Source organism: Salvelinus alpinus, chromosome 23 (genome assembly GCF_045679555.1).
Source record: "Salvelinus alpinus chromosome 23, SLU_Salpinus.1, whole genome shotgun sequence".
Taxonomy (NCBI): domain Eukaryota; kingdom Metazoa; phylum Chordata; class Actinopteri; order Salmoniformes; family Salmonidae; genus Salvelinus; species Salvelinus alpinus.
Window position 1 is genome coordinate 13,774,169 of NC_092108.1, and position 19,965 is coordinate 13,794,133.

General features: G+C 45.7%; 1 protein-coding gene across 2 annotated transcripts in view; it reads left to right on the plus strand.

Annotated features, from left to right (window-relative positions):
• The window catches only part of LOC139550273 (calmodulin-regulated spectrin-associated protein 2-like), a 69,603-nt gene that overhangs the window by 36,923 nt on the left and 12,715 nt on the right, over window positions 1–19,965 (plus strand). For both annotated transcript variants that reach the window (XM_071361057.1, XM_071361059.1), the window contains exons 6-15: window positions 6,500–6,639; window positions 13,950–14,040; window positions 14,217–14,313; window positions 14,482–14,504; window positions 14,637–15,009; window positions 15,149–15,806; window positions 15,900–16,040; window positions 16,365–16,593; window positions 16,901–17,081; window positions 17,381–18,026. In XM_071361057.1, the coding sequence (XP_071217158.1) occupies window positions 6,500–6,639; window positions 13,950–14,040; window positions 14,217–14,313; window positions 14,482–14,504; window positions 14,637–15,009; window positions 15,149–15,806; window positions 15,900–16,040; window positions 16,365–16,593; window positions 16,901–17,081; window positions 17,381–18,026 (2,579 nt within the window). The remainder of the gene's footprint in view (window positions 1–6,499; window positions 6,640–13,949; window positions 14,041–14,216; window positions 14,314–14,481; window positions 14,505–14,636; window positions 15,010–15,148; window positions 15,807–15,899; window positions 16,041–16,364; window positions 16,594–16,900; window positions 17,082–17,380; window positions 18,027–19,965) is intronic.

Consider the following 19,965-nt stretch of genomic DNA (forward strand, 5'->3'; position numbering starts at 1 on the left):
GTGAAGTTAGGCCAGAATCACATACATTTGTTATATTAGAAAATATGGGCATTCAATCACAGCAAACAATATATTTGCTGGACAATATGATAGCTATAAGGTGACAGTATGCATCCAACAGCTGTTGAAGTATTAGAGAGGGACTGTTTGGGAACAGAATTACCTCAGGGCTCAAGAAAAGGATTACTTGTAAATGAAAAAGATATCAGTAGCATCAATAGCTATATTGTTTCAACCATTAGACTCACAGACAACTGAAGAGGGAATTTCCCCACGGTATGACCTCAGGATCTATTCTGGGTCAATTTCCCCTGACCCTGCCATTACACACCCACATGTGTTTTTCTGGTTTGAAAATCCCAGAATTGATTTAAAATAGAAAAGTTATTTACAGCCAACTATTGTGTCCATTATTAAGTATTCAGATAACAGATGTAAAGGGATTCCAAATGGACTCATTGCATTTATTATTTTAAATAATTGATGGCGTCAAAGTACCATCAACAGCAATATTGTTTTTTTTCATTAGACATGCAGACAACAGTGACAGTGACCCTGTCACGATCGTGTGGTTGAGAGACGGACCAAAACGCAGCATTTGGAAAATAAGCCATCTTCTTTTATTAACACCACGAAGATGAACACGACACAAAACTCTATACAAACTAACAAAACAACAAAACGACCGTGAAGCTACAAACGTTGTGCACATACATACAGGCTACAAACGTTCTACATAGACAATTTCCCACAAATACCTAAAGCCTATGGCTCCCTTAAATATGGCTCCCAATCAGAGACAACTATGACCAGCTGTCTCTGATTGAGAACCAAATCAGGCAGCCATAGACTTTTCTAAACACCTACACTCAACCATAGACTATACTAGACACATACACTAAACCATAGACTATTCTAGACACATCCACTCAACACAAACCCATACACTCTAACAAATCCCCCCAGACACTCCAAACCACCCAAGACAATACAAAAACACAAACCTAACCCCATGTCACACCCTGACCTAACTAAAATAATAAAGAAAACAAAGAATACTAAGGCCAGGGCGTGACATAACCCCCCCCTTAAGGTGCGAACTCCGGGCGCACCAGCACATAGTCTAGGGGAGGGTCTGGGTGGGCTTCCGTCCACGGCGGCGGCTCCGGCACTGGTCGTGGTCCCCACCCCACCATAGTCACTACCCGCTTTCTTAGCCCCACTGGAATAAGGGGCAGTACCAGACTAAGAGGCAGCACCGGACTAAGGGGCAGCACCGGACTAAGGGGCAGCACCGGACTAAGGGACAGCACCGGACTAAGGGACAGTACCGGACTAAGGGACAGCACCAGGATAAGGGGCAGCCCCAGGATAAGGGGCAGCTCCGGACTGAGGTACGGCAGCTCCGGACTGAAGGGCTGATCCTGGCTGGCCGGCTCTGGCGGATCCTGGCTGGACGGCTCTGGCGGATCCTGGCTGGACGGCTCATGGCTGGCTGACGGATCTGGCTGCTCATGGCTGGCTGACGGATCTGGCTGCTCATGGCTGGCTGACGGATCTGGCTGCTCATGGCTGGCTGACGGATCTGGCTGCTCATGGCTGGCTGACGGATCTGGCTGCTCATGGCTGGCTGACGGATCTGGCTGCTCATGGCTGGCTGACGGATCTGGCTGCTCATATCTGGTTGGCGGCCCTGACAGATCCTGTCTGGTTGGCGGCCCTGGCAGATCCTGTCTGGTTGGCGGCTCTGGCAGATCCTGTCTGGTTGGCGGCTCTGGCAGATCCTGTCTGGTTGGCGGCCCTGGCAGATCCTGTCTGGTTGGCAGCTCTGGCAGATCCTGTCTGGTTGGCGGCTCTGGCAGATCCTGTCTGGTTGGCGGCTCTGGCAGATCCTGTCTGGTTGGCGGCTCTGGCAGATCCTGTCTGACGATCGGCTCTAGCGGCTCCTGACTGACGATCGGCTCTGACGGCTCGGGACAGACGGGCGGCTCTATTGGCACTGGGCAGACGGATGGCTCAGATGGCGCTGGGGAGACGGATGGCTCAGATGGCGCTGGGGAGACGGATGGCTCAGATGGCGCTGGGGAGACGGATGGCTCAGATGGCGCTGGAGAGACGGATGGCTCTGGCCGGCTGAGGCGCACTGTAGGCCTGGTGCGTGGTGCTGGAACTGGTGGTACCGGGCTGGGGACACGCATCTCAGGGCTAGTGCGGGGAGCAGGAACAGGGCATACTGGACCCTGGAAACGCACATTAGGCCTAGTGCGTGGTGCCGGAACTGGTGGTACCGGGCTGGGGACACGCATCTCAGGGCTAGTGCGGGGAGCAGCAACAGGACGCACAGGACTCTGGGAACACACAGGAGGCTTGGTGCGTGGTGTAGGCACTGGTGGTAATGGGCTGGAGACACGCACCATTGGACGAGTGCGTGGAGGAGGAACAGGGCTCTGGAGACACACTGGAAGCCTGGTGCGTGGTGTAGGCACTGGTGGAACAGGACTGGGGCGGGGAGGTGGCGCCGGAAATACCGGACCGTGCAGGCGTACTGGCTCCCTTGAGCATTGAGCCTGCCCAACCTTACCTGGTTGAATGCTCCCCGTCGCCCGACCAGTGCGGGGAGGTGGAATAACCCGCACCGGGCTATGTAGGCGAACCGGGGACACCATGCGTAAGGCTGGTGCCATGTAAGCCGGCCCGAGGAGATGTACTGGTGGCCAGATAGGTAGAGCCGGCTTCATGGCACTTGGCTCAATGCTCAATCTAGCCCTACCAGTGCGGGGAGGTGGAATAACCCGCACTGGGCTATGCACACGTACAGGAGACACCGTGCGCTCTACTGCGTAACACGGTGTCTGCCCGTACTCCCGCTCTCCACGGTTAGCCTGGGAAGTGGGCGCAGGTCTCCTACCTGCCCTCGGCCCACTACCTCCTAGCCCCCCCCCAAGAAATTTTGGGGTAGTACTCACGGGCTTCCAGCCTTGCCTCCGTGCTGCCTCCTCATATCGCCGCCTCTCTGCTTTCGCTGCCTCCAGCTCAGCTTTGGGACGGCGATATTCTCCAGGTTGAGCCCAAGGTCCCTTTCCATCCAATTCGTCCTCCCATCTCCAGAAATCCTGTGTAGGTGGGTCCTGTTGCCGTTTCACACGCTGCTTGGTCCTTTGGTGGGAAATTCTGTCACGATCGTGTGGTTGAGAGACGGACCAAAACGCAGCATTTGGAAAATAAGCCATCTTCTTTTATTAACACCACGAAGATGAACACGACACAAAACTCTATACAAACTAACAAAACAACAAAACGACCGTGAAGCTACAAACGTTGTGCACATACATACAGGCTACAAACGTTCTACATAGACAATTTCCCACAAATACCTAAAGCCTATGGCTCCCTTAAATATGGCTCCCAATCAGAGACAACTATGACCAGCTGTCTCTGATTGAGAACCAAATCAGGCAGCCATAGACTTTTCTAAACACCTACACTCAACCATAGACTATACTAGACACATACACTAAACCATAGACTATTCTAGACACATCCACTCAACACAAACCCATACACTCTAACAAATCCCCCCAGACACTCCAAACCACCCAAGACAATACAAAAACACAAACCTAACCCCATGTCACACCCTGACCTAACTAAAATAATAAAGAAAACAAAGAATACTAAGGCCAGGGCGTGACAGACCCCTGACCTTGAAATGAGCTCAGCTGACAGGAACCTTCCTTATCACCATGACATCAGTCTTACAGAGAATAGCTAACACACAGAGAGAAGAGAGAGAATAGCTAACATACACACAGAGAGAGAAGAGAGAGAATAGCTAACACACACACACACACACACACAGAGAAGAGAGAGAATAGCTAACATACACACACAGAGAGAAGAGAGAGAATAGCTAACACACACACACACAGAAGAGAGAGAATAGCTAACACACACAGAGAGAAGAGAGAGAATACCTAACACACACAGAAGAGAGAGAATAGCTAGCTAACACACACAGAGAGAAGAGAGAGAATAGCTAACACACACAGAGAGAAGAGAGGGAATAGCTAACACACACACACAGAAGAGAGAGAATAGCTAACACACACACACACAGAAGAGAGAGAATAGCTAACACACACACACACACACAGAAGAGAGAGAATAGCTAACACACACAGAGAGAAGAGAGAGAATAGCTAACACACACACACACACAGAAGAGAGAGAATAGCTAACACACAGAGAGAAGAGAGGGAATAGCAACACACACACACACACAGAAGAGAGAGAATAGCTAACACACACACAGAGAAGAGAGAGAATAGCTTCTCCTCTATCCTGCCCAGTAGATATGATACAGAATGATTCCATTGGAAAGAAGATTAGCCCCTAGTGATGGAGTCAATGTATACAATTTGGCCAACAACGTCAAAGAGTCCATGAGGTTCAGGTTTTTTCAATAATAATGGTGTCATTTGGGGATGAACAATTAAACCTGAGTGAAATACATATCATGAGAGATAGCGAAGGAGAGAGAGAGGGGAGAGGGAGGCAGAGACATGAGAGAGCGGGGAGGGAGAGACAGAGAGAGAGATGGCGAGAGAGGGGGGAGAGTTTTTTATTTAACGTTTATTTAACTAGGCGAGTCAGCTAAGAACAAATTCTTATTTACAATGACGGCCTACCGGGGTACAGTGGGTTAACTGCCTTGTTCAGGGGCAGAACGACAGATTGTTACCTTGTCAGCTCGGCGATTCAAGCTCTAACCACTAGGCTACATGCCACCCCAAAAGAGACAGATGGGGAGGGAGGGGGAGAGAGAGAGAGAGCGAAAGAGAAAGAGAGAGAGAGAGAGAGGTATTAGTGGCATGTTTCAGTTTTGAGCCTGTTTATACAGTAGCCAGTGGGCCAGACTCCACCCACTATTCCAATAATGCCCCAGGGCCAGGCTAAGACGTGATTGGTCAGGAGTTAATAGCAACATAGTCCGTTGGATGAGAGAAGAATGTTGACTTATTTATTGAAAGATAAACATTTCCACTCCCTCTACTTGTGCCCAGTCATATATAGATGACTCTGTGTGCTACTATCAGATGTTCACTGCCCTTGACCCTGCCTTCTAACCCCGCCTCCTCCCACTGTTATTCAAATACTACTAAATACTTTGTAAAAGATACATTTGTAATAAAGTACATTACACATCCCGGAGTCGCCTCTTCACTGTTGATGTTGAGACTGGACAGAGGAACTCTGTCTAGAAAGCCAGCATCCCGGAGTCGCCTCTTCACTGTTGATGTTGAGACTGGACAGAGGACCTCTGCCTAGAAAGCCAGCATCCCGGAGTCGCCTCTTCACTGTTGATGTTGAGACTGGACAGAGGAACTCTGCCTAGAAGGCCAGCATCCCGGAGTCGCCTCTTCACTGTTGATGTTGAGACTGGACAGAGGAACTCTGCCTAGAAAGCCAGCATCCCGGAGCCCCTTCACTGTTGTGTGAACTGGACAGGACCTCTGCCTAGAAAGCCAGCATCCCGGAGTCGCCTCTTCACTGTTGATGTTGAGACTGGACAGAGGAACTCTGCCTAGAAGGCCAGCATCCCGGAGTCGCCGCTTCACTGTTGATGTTGAGACTGGACAGAGGAACTCTGCCTAGAAGGCCAGCATCCCGGAGTCGCCTCTTCACTGTTGATGTTGAGACTGGTGTTTTGCAGGTACTATTTAATGTAGCTGCCAGTTGAGGACTTGTGAGGCGTCTGTTTCTCAAACTAGACACTCTAATGTACTTGTCCTCTTGCTCAGTTGTGCACCGGGGCCTCCCACTCCTCTTTCTATTCTGGTTAGAGACAGTTTGAGCTGTTCTGTGAAGGGAGTAGCACACAGCGCTGTACGAGATCTTCAGTTTCTTGGCAATTTCTCGCATGGTATAGACTTCATTTCTCAGAACAAGAATAGACTGACGGGTTTCAGAAGAAAGGTCTTTGTTTCTGGCCATTTTGAGCCTGTAATCAAACCCATAAATGCTGATGCTCCAGATACTCAACTAGTCTAAAGAAGGCCAGTTTTATTGCTTCTTTAAATCAGGACAACAGTTTTCAGCTGTGCTAACATAATTGCAAAAGCGTTTTCTAATGACCAATTAGCCTTTTAAAATGCTAAACTTGGATTAGCTAACACAACGTGCCATTGAAACACAGGAGTGATGGTTGCTGATAATGGGCCTCTGTACGCCTATGTAGATATTCCATTTAAAAAATCTGCCGTTTCCAGCTACAACAGTCATTTACAACATTAACAATGTCTACACTGTATTTCTGATCAATTTGATGTTATTTTAATGGACACACATTTTTTGCTTTTCTTTCAAAAACAAGGACATTTCTAAGTGACCCCAAACAAACAAGCCATTGATGCATTGCTGAAGCTTTTCGGATATGTTTGAAAACAAACCCTTAAACTCTAACTCCGCCCCTGTGCGCTCTCCTCTCCCCACCCTCCAGATATCTGTCTGAAGGAGACCATGTCGCTGGCTGACAGTCTGTACAATCTGCAGCTGGTGCAGGAGTTCTGCAGGGACAACCTCAACCACTGCTGCCACTTCTCCCTGGAGGACATGCTCTATGCCCACTCTTCCATCAAGGTAGGCTCTGTGTTCACTCCTCCATCAAGGTAGCCCCAGGGGGCCAGGACAGAGAGGGAGGCTGTGGACTAGGGAGGAGGTCTGGGGGGACAGGAGGGGGCTAAGGGGGGACAGGAAAGGGGCTGGGGGACAGGAAGGGGGCTGGGGAGACAGGAAGGGGGCAGGGGGGTCATGGCCTGGGTTAGGTAGGGAGGGATATGGAGTGTTGACATTGGAGGTAGAGTGGTGCTATATATATATATATCTCGTTGAGTGGTATGTGTGGACAAATGGCTGAAAGGGGGTATTTTGAATTTAACCTTTATAGAGTTAGTAATGATACATAGAGTTAGTAATGATACATAGAGTTAGTAATGATACATAGAGTTAGTAATGATACATAGAGTTAGTAATGATACATAGAGTTAGTAATGATACATAGAGTTAGTAACGATACATAGAGTTAGAGTTAGTAATGATACATAGAGTTAGTAATCATACATAGAGTTAGTAATGATACATAGAGTTAGTAATTATACATAGAGTTAGTAATGATACATAGAGTTGGTAATGATACATATAGTTGGTAATGATACATAGAGTTAGTAATGATACATAGAGTTGGAGTTAATAATGATACATAGAGTTGGTAATGATACATAGAGTTGGTAATGATACATAGAGTTGGTAATGATACATAGAGTTGGTAATGATACATAGAGTTGGTAATGATACATAGAGTTGGTAATGATACATATAGTTAGAGTTAATAATGATACATAGAGTTGGTAATGATACATATAGTTGGTAATGATACATAGAGTTAGTAATGATACATAGAGTTGGTAATGATACATAGAGTTGGTAATGATACATAGAGTTAGAGTTAATAATGATACATAGAGTTGGTAATGATACATAGAGTTGGTAATGATACATAGAGTTAATAATGATACATAGAGTTGGTAATGATACATATAGTTGGTAATGATACATATAGTTGGTAATGATACATAGAGTTAGTAATGATACATAGAGTTAGTAATGATACATAGAGTTAGTAATGATACATAGAGTTAGTAATGATACATAGAGTTAGTAATGATACATAGAGTTAGTAATGATACATAGAGTTAGTAATGATACATAGAGTTAGTAATGATACATATAGTTAGTAATGATACATAGAGTTAGTAATGATACATAGAGTTAGTAATGATACATAGAGTTAATAATGATACATAGAGTTGGTAATGATACATAGAGTTGGTAATGATACATATAGTTGGTAATGATACATAGAGTTAGAGTTAATAATGATACATAGAGTTGGTAATGATACATAGAGTTGGTAATGATACATATAGTTGGTAATGATACATATAGTTGGTAATGATACATATAGTTGGTAATGATACATAGAGTTAGAGTTAATAATGATACATAGAGTTAATAATGATACATAGAGTTAGAGTTAATAATGATACATAGAGTTGGTAATGATACATAGAGTTGGTAATGATACATATAGTTGGTAATGATACATAGAGTTAGAGTTAATAATGATACATAGAGTTGGTAATGATACATAGAGTTGGTAATGATACATATAGTTGGTAATGATACATAGAGTTGGTAATGATACATAGAGTTGGTAATGATACATAGAGTTAGAGTTAATAATGATACATAGAGTTGGTAATGATACATAGAGTTGGTATTGATACATAGAGTTAATAATGATACATAGAGTTAGTAATGATACATAGAGTTGGTAATGATACATATAGTTGGTAATGATACATAGAGTTGGTAATGATACATAGAGTTAATAATGATACATAGAGTTAGAGTTAATAATGATACATAGAGTTGGTAATGATACATAGAGTTGGTAATGATACATATAGTTGGTAATGATACATAGAGTTAGAGTTAATAATGATACATAGAGTTGGTAATGATACATAGAGTTGGTAATGATACATAGAGTTAGTAATGATACATAGAGTTGGTAATGATACATATAGTTGGTAATGATACATATAGTTGGTAATGATACATAGAGTTGGTAATGATACATAGAGTTGGTAATGATACATAGAGTTAATAATGATACATAGAGTTAGAGTTAATAATGATACATAGAGTTAGTAATGATACATAGAGTTGGTAATGATACATATAGTTGGTAATGATACATATAGTTGGTAATGATACATAGAGGTAGAGTTAATAATGATACATAGTTTGTAATGATACATAGTTTGTAATGATACATAGAGTTAGTAATGATACATAGAGTTTGTAATGATACATATAGTTGGTAATGATACATAGAGTTAATAATGATACATAGAGTTAGAGTTGATAATGATAGATAGAGTTGGTAATGATACATAGAGTTAGTAATGATACATAGAGTTGGTAATGATACATATAGTTGGTAATGATACATATAGTTTGTAATGATACATAGAGTTAGTAATGATACATAGAGTTGGTAATGATACATAGAGTTGGTAATGATACATAGAGTTGGTAAGAATACATAGAGTTGGTAATGATACATAGAGTTAGTAATGATACATATAGTTGGTAATGATACATATAGTTGGTAATGATACATAGAGTTGGTAAGAATACATATAGTTGGTAATGATACATAGAGTTAGGGTTAGTAATGAATTGGGTGTGTGTGTTTGTGTAGGAGGGGCCCATTTTGCCATACTGACTGTTCCGCAAAGTCAAATAAGCATTGGTGTGTGTGTGTGTGTGTGTGCGTGTGCGTGTGCGTGTGCGTGTGCGTGTGCGTGTTGCTATTCCAAAACAGACAGGACCCGTTAGCTAGCCAAGCTCTCCCCTTAAGACAGACAGACAGAGGCTGCTTAGAGAGAAGTGGCTGCTATTTTCTCTGTGCCTGCCTCTCCCTGCCTCTCCCTGCCTCTGTTGTTCTGCCCTTTTCTATCACAGGATGAGAGAACTGTTGATTATTTATGTGCTACAAATAATACAGAATGAGTTCTGATTTACTGCTCATTCATACAGAATGTGCAATGTAACCATGTAATGTAAACATGTCATGTAATGTAACCATGTGATGTAACCATGTAATGTAACCATGTAATGTAACCATGCAATGTAATGTAACCATGCAATGTAACCATGCAATGTAACCATGCAATGTAACCATGCGATGTAATGTAACCATGCAATGTAACCATGTAATGTAATGTAACCATGCAATGTAACCATGCAATGTAATGTAACCATGCAATGTAACCATGTAATGTGGTTATAGACTGCTAGAATGCGTAACATGTAGTATAGGAACATTAGTCAGAACCAATTGGGATTCTGGTCCTGCCCCTAACTGTTGGCACACTGTGTCCTTTCCTTAGACTGTGTGTGTGTGTGTGTGTGTGTGTGTGTGTGTGTGTGTGTGTGTGTGTGTGTGTGTGTGTGTGTGTGTGTGTGTGTGTACCAACCTCCTATTTAGTGAGACAAACACAACCAATAGGGGGCACAGGGTCCCCTTTGGCCTGTCGTGTACACACACACACACACACAGTCACGCCCTGACCTTAGAGAGCCTTTTTATTTCTCTATTTGGTTAGGTCAGGGTGGGATTAGAGTGGGTATTCTAGTTTTTCTATTTCTTTGTTGGCCGGGTATGGTTCCCAATCAGAGGCAGCTGTCTATCGTTGTCTCTGATTGGGGATCATACTTAGGCAGCCTTTTCCCACCTTTAGTTTGTGGGATCTTGTTTTTGTATAGTTGCTGTGTTAGCGCTACAAAACTTTACGTGTCGTTTATCTTCCTTGTTTTTTGGTGTTCATTTAATACATTTATGATGTACGCCTACCACACTGCACCTTGGTCCAATCGTTCCATCAACGAACGTAACACACACACACACACCATGCACCACTGGGTGTGTATAGACTGGTCACAGTGCAACAAGCGTCTCAGGGAGGGGCAGAGAGTGAGAGAACGTGTCCTGAAGAGCAGCTAAAGGCCCTGGCATGGAGCCAACTCACTACTGGCCAAACTTTCTCCAGAACCCCTAACCAGACCACCACAGTGTGGGTGGGTGTCCTACACTCTAAACTCAATTCAATGTCCAAAAGCTCTTGACAATCCAAAGGGGAATATCCAAGCAACAATGTTTTGAAATCTGCAGTCCAGTCTTAGTTTGTGGGGAGGTTGTGGTCAATGAAGACCCTCCAATTCATATAGACAGAGGCCCAGTCAGAAGAAGTGGGTGATAAAGCGCTCAACAAATGAATGACTCTTGGATGGAGGTCTCCAGAGCTCGTCTGTTTCTACCATTTAAATCATTAAAGGAATGAAGCCATATTATACTCTGATGTGTGTGTCTATGGCACACTCTAATATATATCAGTTTTCTCCACTATACACTAGATGTTGAGGTAACGGAGAAATCGAGGCTGCCAATAACACACACACCAACACTCAGTTACTTAGCAACCAGGGTAGCTTGGAGGCAGCTTTACCTGCTATCCCTGACCTCATCATTGATCTACCAGCCACTATACAGTATGTTGCCACGTCTGTGACTTGTCTCAACAGAGACACCTTCTGGACAAATGCAGTTATTTGGCTGTATTACATTTCCTTTCCCCCTATCTAACTCGTGTGTGTGTTTTGTCCTGTTGCAGAGTAACTACCTGGTGTTTATGCTGTGTTTTGTCCTGTTGCAGAGTAACTACCTGGTGTTTATGTTGTGTTTTGTCCTGTTGCAGAGTAACTACCTGGTGTTTATGTTGTGTTTTGTCCTGTTGCAGAGTAACTACCTGGTGTTTATGTTGTGTTTTGTCCTGTTGCAGAGTAACTACCTGGTGTTTATGCTGTGTTTTGTCCTGTTGCAGAGTAACTACCTGGTGTTTATGCTGTGTTTTGTCCTGTTGCAGAGTAACTACCTGGTGTTTATGTTGTGTTTTGTCCTGTTGCAGAGTAACTACCTGGTGTTTATGTTGTGTTTTGTCCTGTTGCAGAGTAACTACCTGGTGTTTATGTTGTGTTTTGTCCTGTTGCAGAGTAACTACCTGGTGTTTATGCTGTGTTTTGTCCTGTTGCAGAGTAACTACCTGGTGTTTATGCTGTGTTTTGTCCTGTTGCAGAGTAACTACCTGGTGTTTATGTTGTGTTTTGTCCTGTTGCAGAGTAACTACCTGGTGTTTATGGTGTGTTTTGTCCTGTTGCAGAGTAACTACCTGGTGTTTATGCTGTGTTTTGTCCTGTTGCAGAGTAACTACCTGGTGTTTATGCTGTGTTTTGTCCTGTTGCAGAGTAACTACCTGGTGTTTATGCTGTGTTTTGTCCTGTTGCAGAGTAACTACCTGGTGTTTATGCTGTGTTTTGTCCTGTTGCAGAGTAACTACCTGGTGTTTATGCTGTGTTTTGTCCTGTTGCAGAGTAACTACCTGGTGTTTATGGTGTGTTTTGTCCTGTTGCAGAGTAACTACCTGGTGTTTATGCTGTGTTTTGTCCTGTTGCAGAGTAACTACCTGGTGTTTATGCTGTGTTTTGTCCTGTTGCAGAGTAACTACCTGGTGTTTATGCTGTGTTTTGTCCTGTTGCAGAGTAACTACCTGGTGTTTATGCTGTGTTTTGTCCTGTTGCAGAGTAACTACCTGGTGTTTATGCTGTGTTTTGTCCTGTTGCAGAGTAACTACCTGGTGTTTATGTTGTGTTTTGTCCTGTTGCAGAGTAACTACCTGGTGTTTATGGTGTGTTTTGTCCTGTTGCAGAGTAACTACCGTGTGTGTTTATGCGTGTGTTTTGTCCTGTTGCAGAGTAACTACCTGGTGTTTATGCTGTGTTTTGTCCTGTTGCAGAGTAACTACCTGGTGTTTATGCTGTGTTTTGTCCTGTTGCAGAACAACTACCTGGTGTTTATGCTGTGTTTTGTCCTGTTGCAGAGTAACTACCTGGTGTTTATGCTGTGTTTTGTCCTGTTGCAGAGTAACTACCTGGTGTTTATGGTGTGTTTTGTCCTGTTGCAGAGTAACTACCTGGTGTTTATGCTGTGTTTTGTCCTGTTGCAGAGTAACTACCTGGTGTTTATGGTGTGTTTTGTCCTGTTGCAGAGTAACTACCTGGTGTTTATGGTGTGTTTTGTCCTGTTGCAGAGTAACTACCTGGTGTTTATGCTGTGTTTTGTCCTGTTGCAGAGTAACTACCTGGTGTTTATGGTGTGTTTTGTCCTGTTGCAGAACAACTACCTGGTGTTTATGGTGTGTTTTGTCCTGTTGCAGAACAACTACCTGGTGTTTATGGTGTGTTTTGTCCTGTTGCAGAGTAACTACCTGGTGTTTATGCTGTGTTTTGTCCTGTTGCAGAGTAACTACCTGGTGTTTATGGTGTGTTTTGTCCTGTTGCAGAACAACTACCTGGTGTTTATGGTGTGTTTTGTCCTGTTGCAGAGTAACTACCTGGTGTTTATGCTGTGTTTTGTCCTGTTGCAGAGTAACTACCTGGTGTTTATGGTGTGTTTTGTCCTGTTGCAGAACAACTACCTGGTGTTTATGGTGTGTTTTGTCCTGTTGCAGAGTAACTACCTGGTGTTTATGGTGTGTTTTGTCCTGTTGCAGAGTAACTACCTGGTGTTTATGGTGTGTTTTGTCCTGTTGCAGAACAACTACCTGGTGTTTATGCTGTGTTTTGTCCTGTTGCAGAACAACTACCTGGTGTTTATGCTGTGTTTTGTCCTGTTGCAGAGTAACTACCTGGTGTTTATGGTGTGTTTTGTCCTGTTGCAGAGTAACTATCTGGTGTTTATGGTGTGTTTTGTCCTGTTGCAGAGTAACTACCTGGTGTTTATGCTGTGTTTTGTCCTGTTGCAGAGTAACTACCTGGTGTTTATGCTGTGTTTTGTCCTGTTGCAGAACAACTACCTGGTGTTTATGCTGTGTTTTGTCCTGTTGCAGAGTAACTACCTGGTGTTTATGCTGTGTTTTGTTATGTTGCAGAGTAACTACCTGGTGTTTATGCTGTGTTTTGTCCTGTTGCAGAGTAACTACCTGGTGTTTATGCTGTGTTTTGTCCTGTTGCAGAGTAACTACCTGGTGTTTATGGTGTGTTTTGTCCTGTTGCAGAACAACTACCTGGTGTTTATGGTGTGTTTTGTCCTGTTGCAGAACAACTACCTGGTGTTTATGGTGTGTTTTGTCCTGTTGCAGAGTAACTACCTGGTGTTTATGGTGTGTTTTGTCCTGTTGCAGAACAACTACCTGGTGTTTATGCTGTGTTTTGTCCTGTTGCAGAACAACTACCTGGTGTTTATGGTGTGTTTTGTCCTGTTGCAGAACAACTACCTGGTGTTTATGGCAGAGCTGTTCTGGTGGTTTGAAGTGGTGAAGCCTTCGTTTGTACAGCCCAGAGTCTTTGACCCACAAGGTAAGGATATTGGTGTGTGAAAGCCAAAAAGGATGATGATGGTTGGGATTATGAAGATAAATCAACTTCATTTGCATATCACATTATATTTCAGTTTTCACCAGAACTCAGATCACGTCACATACCTTTATTGACTTGAGAATCCCGAAGAATGATTGGTGTTTGTTTGTACCCAGCCTGTGATCCTGCCCATTCATCCAGGACTATGGGTCCTATGTGTAGCCCAGCCAAAAAGGACTTTGGGGACAGACCTGACAGCCCAAAACACGACAGGTATGAATTCATATTGAATTCATATAATCACCTGTAGTTATTTAATTTTCTCTTATTGAACAATGCTGTGAAAGGTCCAGCATAGTTCAACTTAGCAGTTACAGGAGGTATGCTCTTGAGCTTTATCGTAAAATTCTCTCTCTTGCTCTCTCACTCTCGCTCTCTCAGGCTTCAACCAGACTCTGCTTCAGGTAAGAACACAGGAACTACCTACCCCTCTCCTCAGAATCACAAACACTCCTTTATCTTATCTGGCTGAACACTCTGAACTACTACTGCTACTCTGTGTGAGTCAAGCTAATCATTTTCCTTGTTCCTGGCAGGTGTGATCAAGAGGTCGGCGTCCATGTCCTATGTGGACGGCTGTGTGGGGACGTGGCCTAAGGAGAGACGGTCTCGGGGCATCTCCTTTGAGATTCCTCTGGACGGGGACCCAAGCGCCCCTCCCTGTCGGAGTCCTTCCCTCCGAGGCATGACCCGCTCTGCCAGCACAGAGGGCCTGGGGGGGTTCAAAGTTCACCACACACCTCGTGGGGGCATGAGGCACCAACTCCCCTTTCAGCCGGTCAGCGTTAACGGTCAGGGTTGCAGTGCCGGACACATACCCGAGGAGGACTACGACAGGGACTCACTTTACTACAACTCCCATAAAGCACTGGGGCGTGGGCAGACTCAGCCACATAGGAACCAGAGCAGGTACGTCTGATGGATCTGTTGTAGGTTTTAGTGTCTGCACAGGGGACACATACTGAATGTAAATATGGTACATACATGTTAACTGTTAGATGCTATGAATAAGTGTCTAATAAATTATCATACATGTCTGGTAATCTAGATATTCCAATGGCGTTCTCCCAGAGAACGGCAAGGGCGGCAGTGGCCCCGTCAGCCCGTCAACCCCGCCCAGCATCGAAGAGGCCCTGAATATCATCCACGACACAGAGAGGCCCCACGGCAGCCTGGGGCCCGGGGCCAACGGCTTCTTCCTACATGATGGAGCCGAACCTCCAGACCCAGGCGACGACCCTGACGACTACCCAGGATCGGCTAAGGCCCGGGCGGACGAGGCCGACCCCAACTCAGCCTCTACGGATGAGGTGGACACAGGGATCCACGTGAGGACGGAGGACATCCAGGAGAGTTTGGAGGAGGACAACTCTTCCCTCAGGGACTACTCTGATATAGACCCTGACTATGAGGCTATGACCCGATCCTGTCCCCTAACAGAGGGGGATGGAGAGAGGGGGCTGAGGAACAGAGACAGGGGAGAGAGGAGCAGCCCATGCCCCAGCTCGGTGCCCCCCGCTCCCCTGTCCCATGTGCCCAGCCCTGCCTCATCCTCTGGCGGTTCAGGCGGAGGCGTGGTTCGCATGACCAGCTTCGCCGAGCAGAAGTTTCGTAAGCTTGAGGGACGGAGCAGTGGAGGAACCACCCCCGAGAGCTCCGAGCTCAATGTTCCGAACACGCCCCCCGCACAAACTGCCACACCTGAGGTCAGTAGAGAAACTGTCTCTGATCTATTACTCTGTTCCCTCTCAACTCCCTTTTCCTACTCTGTGTTTCTCTCTCTCTCTCTGCCCCTTCAGGGCTCAAGCCCCGCCCACCCAGCCCAGAGCCCGGCCACACCCTCTACCAGAGACCACACCCACCTGCTGTCGTCAGAGATGGTGCACCTGAAGATGAAGCTGGAGGAGAAACGCAGAGCCATCGAGGCCCAGAAGAAGAAGGTACAGGCTAGTTCAGCTTCTGAGAGCGTCTTCTCTCATCCTATTCCCTAAGGGTTCCTATTCCCTATTTCCATAGTGCTCTGGTCAAAAGTAGTGCACCATTTACTTAGGTGATTGGGTATTGTGTCAGACAAAGAACAAAACAACGGTCTACCATTGTTTTTTTAAAGGAGCAGTCTAATCAAATGATTAGAGTTAGTTATCAATCAGCAATCACTTCATTTGAACCATCATCTCGTTGAATAATTTAGCATACCAAGCCAGCATGTTCATTGGCTATTAAAAATGTGCTGAAATAATCAACAATTTTTGTCACTGTTTCAGGTGGAGGCAGCGTTCACCCGGCATCGTCAGAAGATGGGCCGTACAGCCTTCCTCAACGTGGTGAGACGGAAAGGGATAACCCCCTCTCCCACCAGCCCCATCCCTGGGGGCCCAGACCTGGACAAGTCCTCCCCAGACCCCCTCCTCACCCCATCAGGCAGTCTGGGCCAGGCGGAGAGGTGCAAGCCCGATGGAGCCGCTCCCAAGTCCCCCTGCGAGGAGGGTGCAGGTGGGTCACCACTATAGCTCCTGATCAAATCAAAAACTTTGTCATGTACTTTTATTTTCCACTCTTTGGAGCATCTGAAAAAGACATCTTGGTCTCAGCTTTGACTCCAAATCAAAATAAAGGTTCAAAATAAAGATTCAATAAAATGTAGCCTGGTCCCAGCTCTTTGTTCTGTTGACAAGTTTGTCTCGACAATGACCATTATTACAAAATGATAGAGGGCCAGGCTAGAGAGCAGTCATACTTCAGGATGTGTACTGTTTAATACATGTGTGAAAGTAGACGTGTCCGCTGTGTCTTGCTCCAGGGATAGTGGCTGGAGAGGTGGACCTGGCTGAGTACACGAGCTCCATCGAGAGGCTGAACACGTCCCTGGGTTTCCTGCAGACGGAGATGCAGCGGCTGGCTCAGCAGCAGGACAGGATCATGGCCATGAGGGAACAGCAACAGTCCTGGGTTATACCTCCTCCAGCGCCCTCACCACACAGGTACCACTGACTGACACACACACACACACACACACACACACACACACACACACACACACACACACACACACACACACACACACACACACACACACACACACACACACACACACACACACACACACACACAGGTATAATAATCAATACACATAAATTGTACATTAGAATGGCATGAAATTTAGACAAAAACCATGTGTCATCATTCATTAATTGTGGTAACATCAATTATCGCAATACTGTTATTGCTTGGTTAGTTGTCATTGCAAAAATGTCATTCCACAGTTTTACTCTCTCTACAGGCAGCTACGGGAGCTCCGGCGCAACAGCGTAGCCGGCCGGGGGTCCGTGGGGTCCCTGTCCCCCATCCTGTCCTCTGCCGGTGGTTCCCCCCGCGCCCCCCACCGTTCCCCTGGAGGCCTCAAGCGCCGACCAGCCTCCTTCCACGCCAGCACCCCTCACACCCCCCGTACCCCACGCCCCAGCGAGCTCAAGGTAACCCCCTTAAGACGGATGCTCAACACCCCCACGTCCGTGGACAGTCTGCCCAGGCTACGACGCTTCTCCCCGAGCCAGACCCAGGTCACCTCCTTTGCCTACCTGGGACATGATGAGGGTCCTGGGGCCACAGAAGAGGGCAAGGAGGGAGGGGCCCCAGGGGGAGCAGAGGAGCCCCAGAACCAAAATGAGCAGCCTGAGACACAGCCAGAGGTAGCAGAGTCGGGGATAAGGAGTGCAGGCGCTCATCCCTCCTCGCCCACTAAAGGGAGAGAGCAGGAGAGGAGAGATGGAAGAACGGAGAAGTTGGCAGAGGTGCTGTCCCAACCCAGTAGAGACCTGGTAGAAATACCAATGTCCGCACTGAAACCTCTGGGAGGACAGGGTCTGGAGACGAGTGGAGAGATGTACGGAGATGACCAGAAAATGTGCTGTGGGTTCTTCTACAAGGTAGGAATTTCAGAATTGTGAGAAGACCGTACAAGTACTGTATTTAGCATGTTACCGTACAAGTACTCTATTTAGCATGTTACCGTACAAGTACTCTATTTAGCATGTTACCGTACAAGTACTCTATTTAGCATGTTACCGTACAAGTACTGTATTTAGCATGTTACCGTACAAGTACTGTATTTAGCATGTTACCGTACAAGTACTCTATTTAGCATGTTACCGTACAAGTACTCTATTTAGCATGTTACCGTACAAGTACTCTATTTAGCATGTTACCGTACAAGTACTGTATTTAGCATGTTACCGTACAAGTACTCTATTTAGCATGTTACCGTACAAGTACTGTATTTAGCATGTTACCGTACAAGTACTGTATTTAGCATGTTACCGTACAAGTACTCTATTTAGCATGTTACGACTCTAACATGTTGAATGCGTTCATTGATCCATTTTTGTTATAATCATAAAATATGTAAGTGTGTGTAAAAGCAACAGGACAGTATAATGTTCATGCAGAACTGTGTGTCTGGCACAACATGAACTATGGGATGACTCATGAACCATCACTTCTTCTGGGTCTGGGACAGTAATTGTGTGTACTGCTAGAGTAGTAAACCGCTGAGCGATGCTAGGAGAATGGAGCCAACAGAGCTATGCTACTGTAGGAGAATGGAGCCAACAGAGCTATGCTACTGTAGGAGAATGGAGCCAACAGAGCTATGCTACTGTAGGAGAATAGAGCCAACAGAGCTATGCTAGGAGAATGGAGCCAACAGAGCTATGCTACTGTAGGAGAATGGAGCCAACAGAGCTATGCTACTGTAGGAGAATGGAGCCAACAGAGCTATGCTACTGTAGGAGAATGGAGCCAACAGAGCTATGCTACTGTAGGAGAATGGAGCCAACAGAGCTATGCTACTGTAGGAGAATGGAGCCAACAGAGCTATGCTAGGAGAATGGAGCCAACAGAGCTATGCTACTGTAGGAGAATGGAGCCAACAGAGCTATGCTACTGTAGGAGAATGGAGCCAACAGAGCTATGCTACTGTAGGAGAATGGAGCCAACAGAGCTATGCTAGGAGAATGGAGCCAACAGAGCTATGCTAGGAGAATGGAGCCAACAGAGCTATGCTACTGTAGGAGAATGGAGCCAACAGAGCTATGCTACTGTAGGAGAATGGAGCCAACCGAGCTATGCTACTGAAGGAGAATGGAGCCAACAGAGCTATGCTACTGTAGGAGAATGGAGCCAACAGAGCTATGCTACTGTAGGAGAATGGAGCCAACAGAGCTATGCTTGGAGAATGGAGCCAACAGAGTTATGCTACTGTAGGAGAATGGAGCCAACAAAGCTATGCTACTGTAGGAGAATGGAGCCAACAGAGCTATGCTACTGTAGGAGAATGGAGCCAACAGAGCTATGCTACTGTAGGAGAATGGAGCCAACAGAGCTATGCTAGGAGAATGGAGCTAACAGAGCTATGCTACTGTAGGAGAATGGAGCCAACAGAGCTATGCTAGGAGAATGGAGCCAACAGAGCTGTGCTACTGTAGGAGAATGGAGCCAACAGAGCTATGCTACTGTAGGAGAATGGAGCCAACAGAGCTATGCTACTGTAGGAGAATGGAGCCAACAGATCTATGCTACTGTAGGAGAATGGAGCCAACAGAGCTATGCTACTGTAGGAGAATGGAGCCAACAGAGCTATGCTAGGAGAATGGAGCCAACAGAGCTATGCTAGGAGAATGGAGCCAACAGAGCTATGCTAGGAGAATGGAGCCAGAGCTATGCTACTGTAGGGGAATGGAGTCAACAGAGCTATGCTACTGTAGGGGAATGGAGCCAACAGAGCTATGCTACTGTAGGAGAATGGAGCCAACAGAGCTATGCTAGGAGAATGGAGCCAGAGCTATGCTACTGTAGGGGAATGGAGTC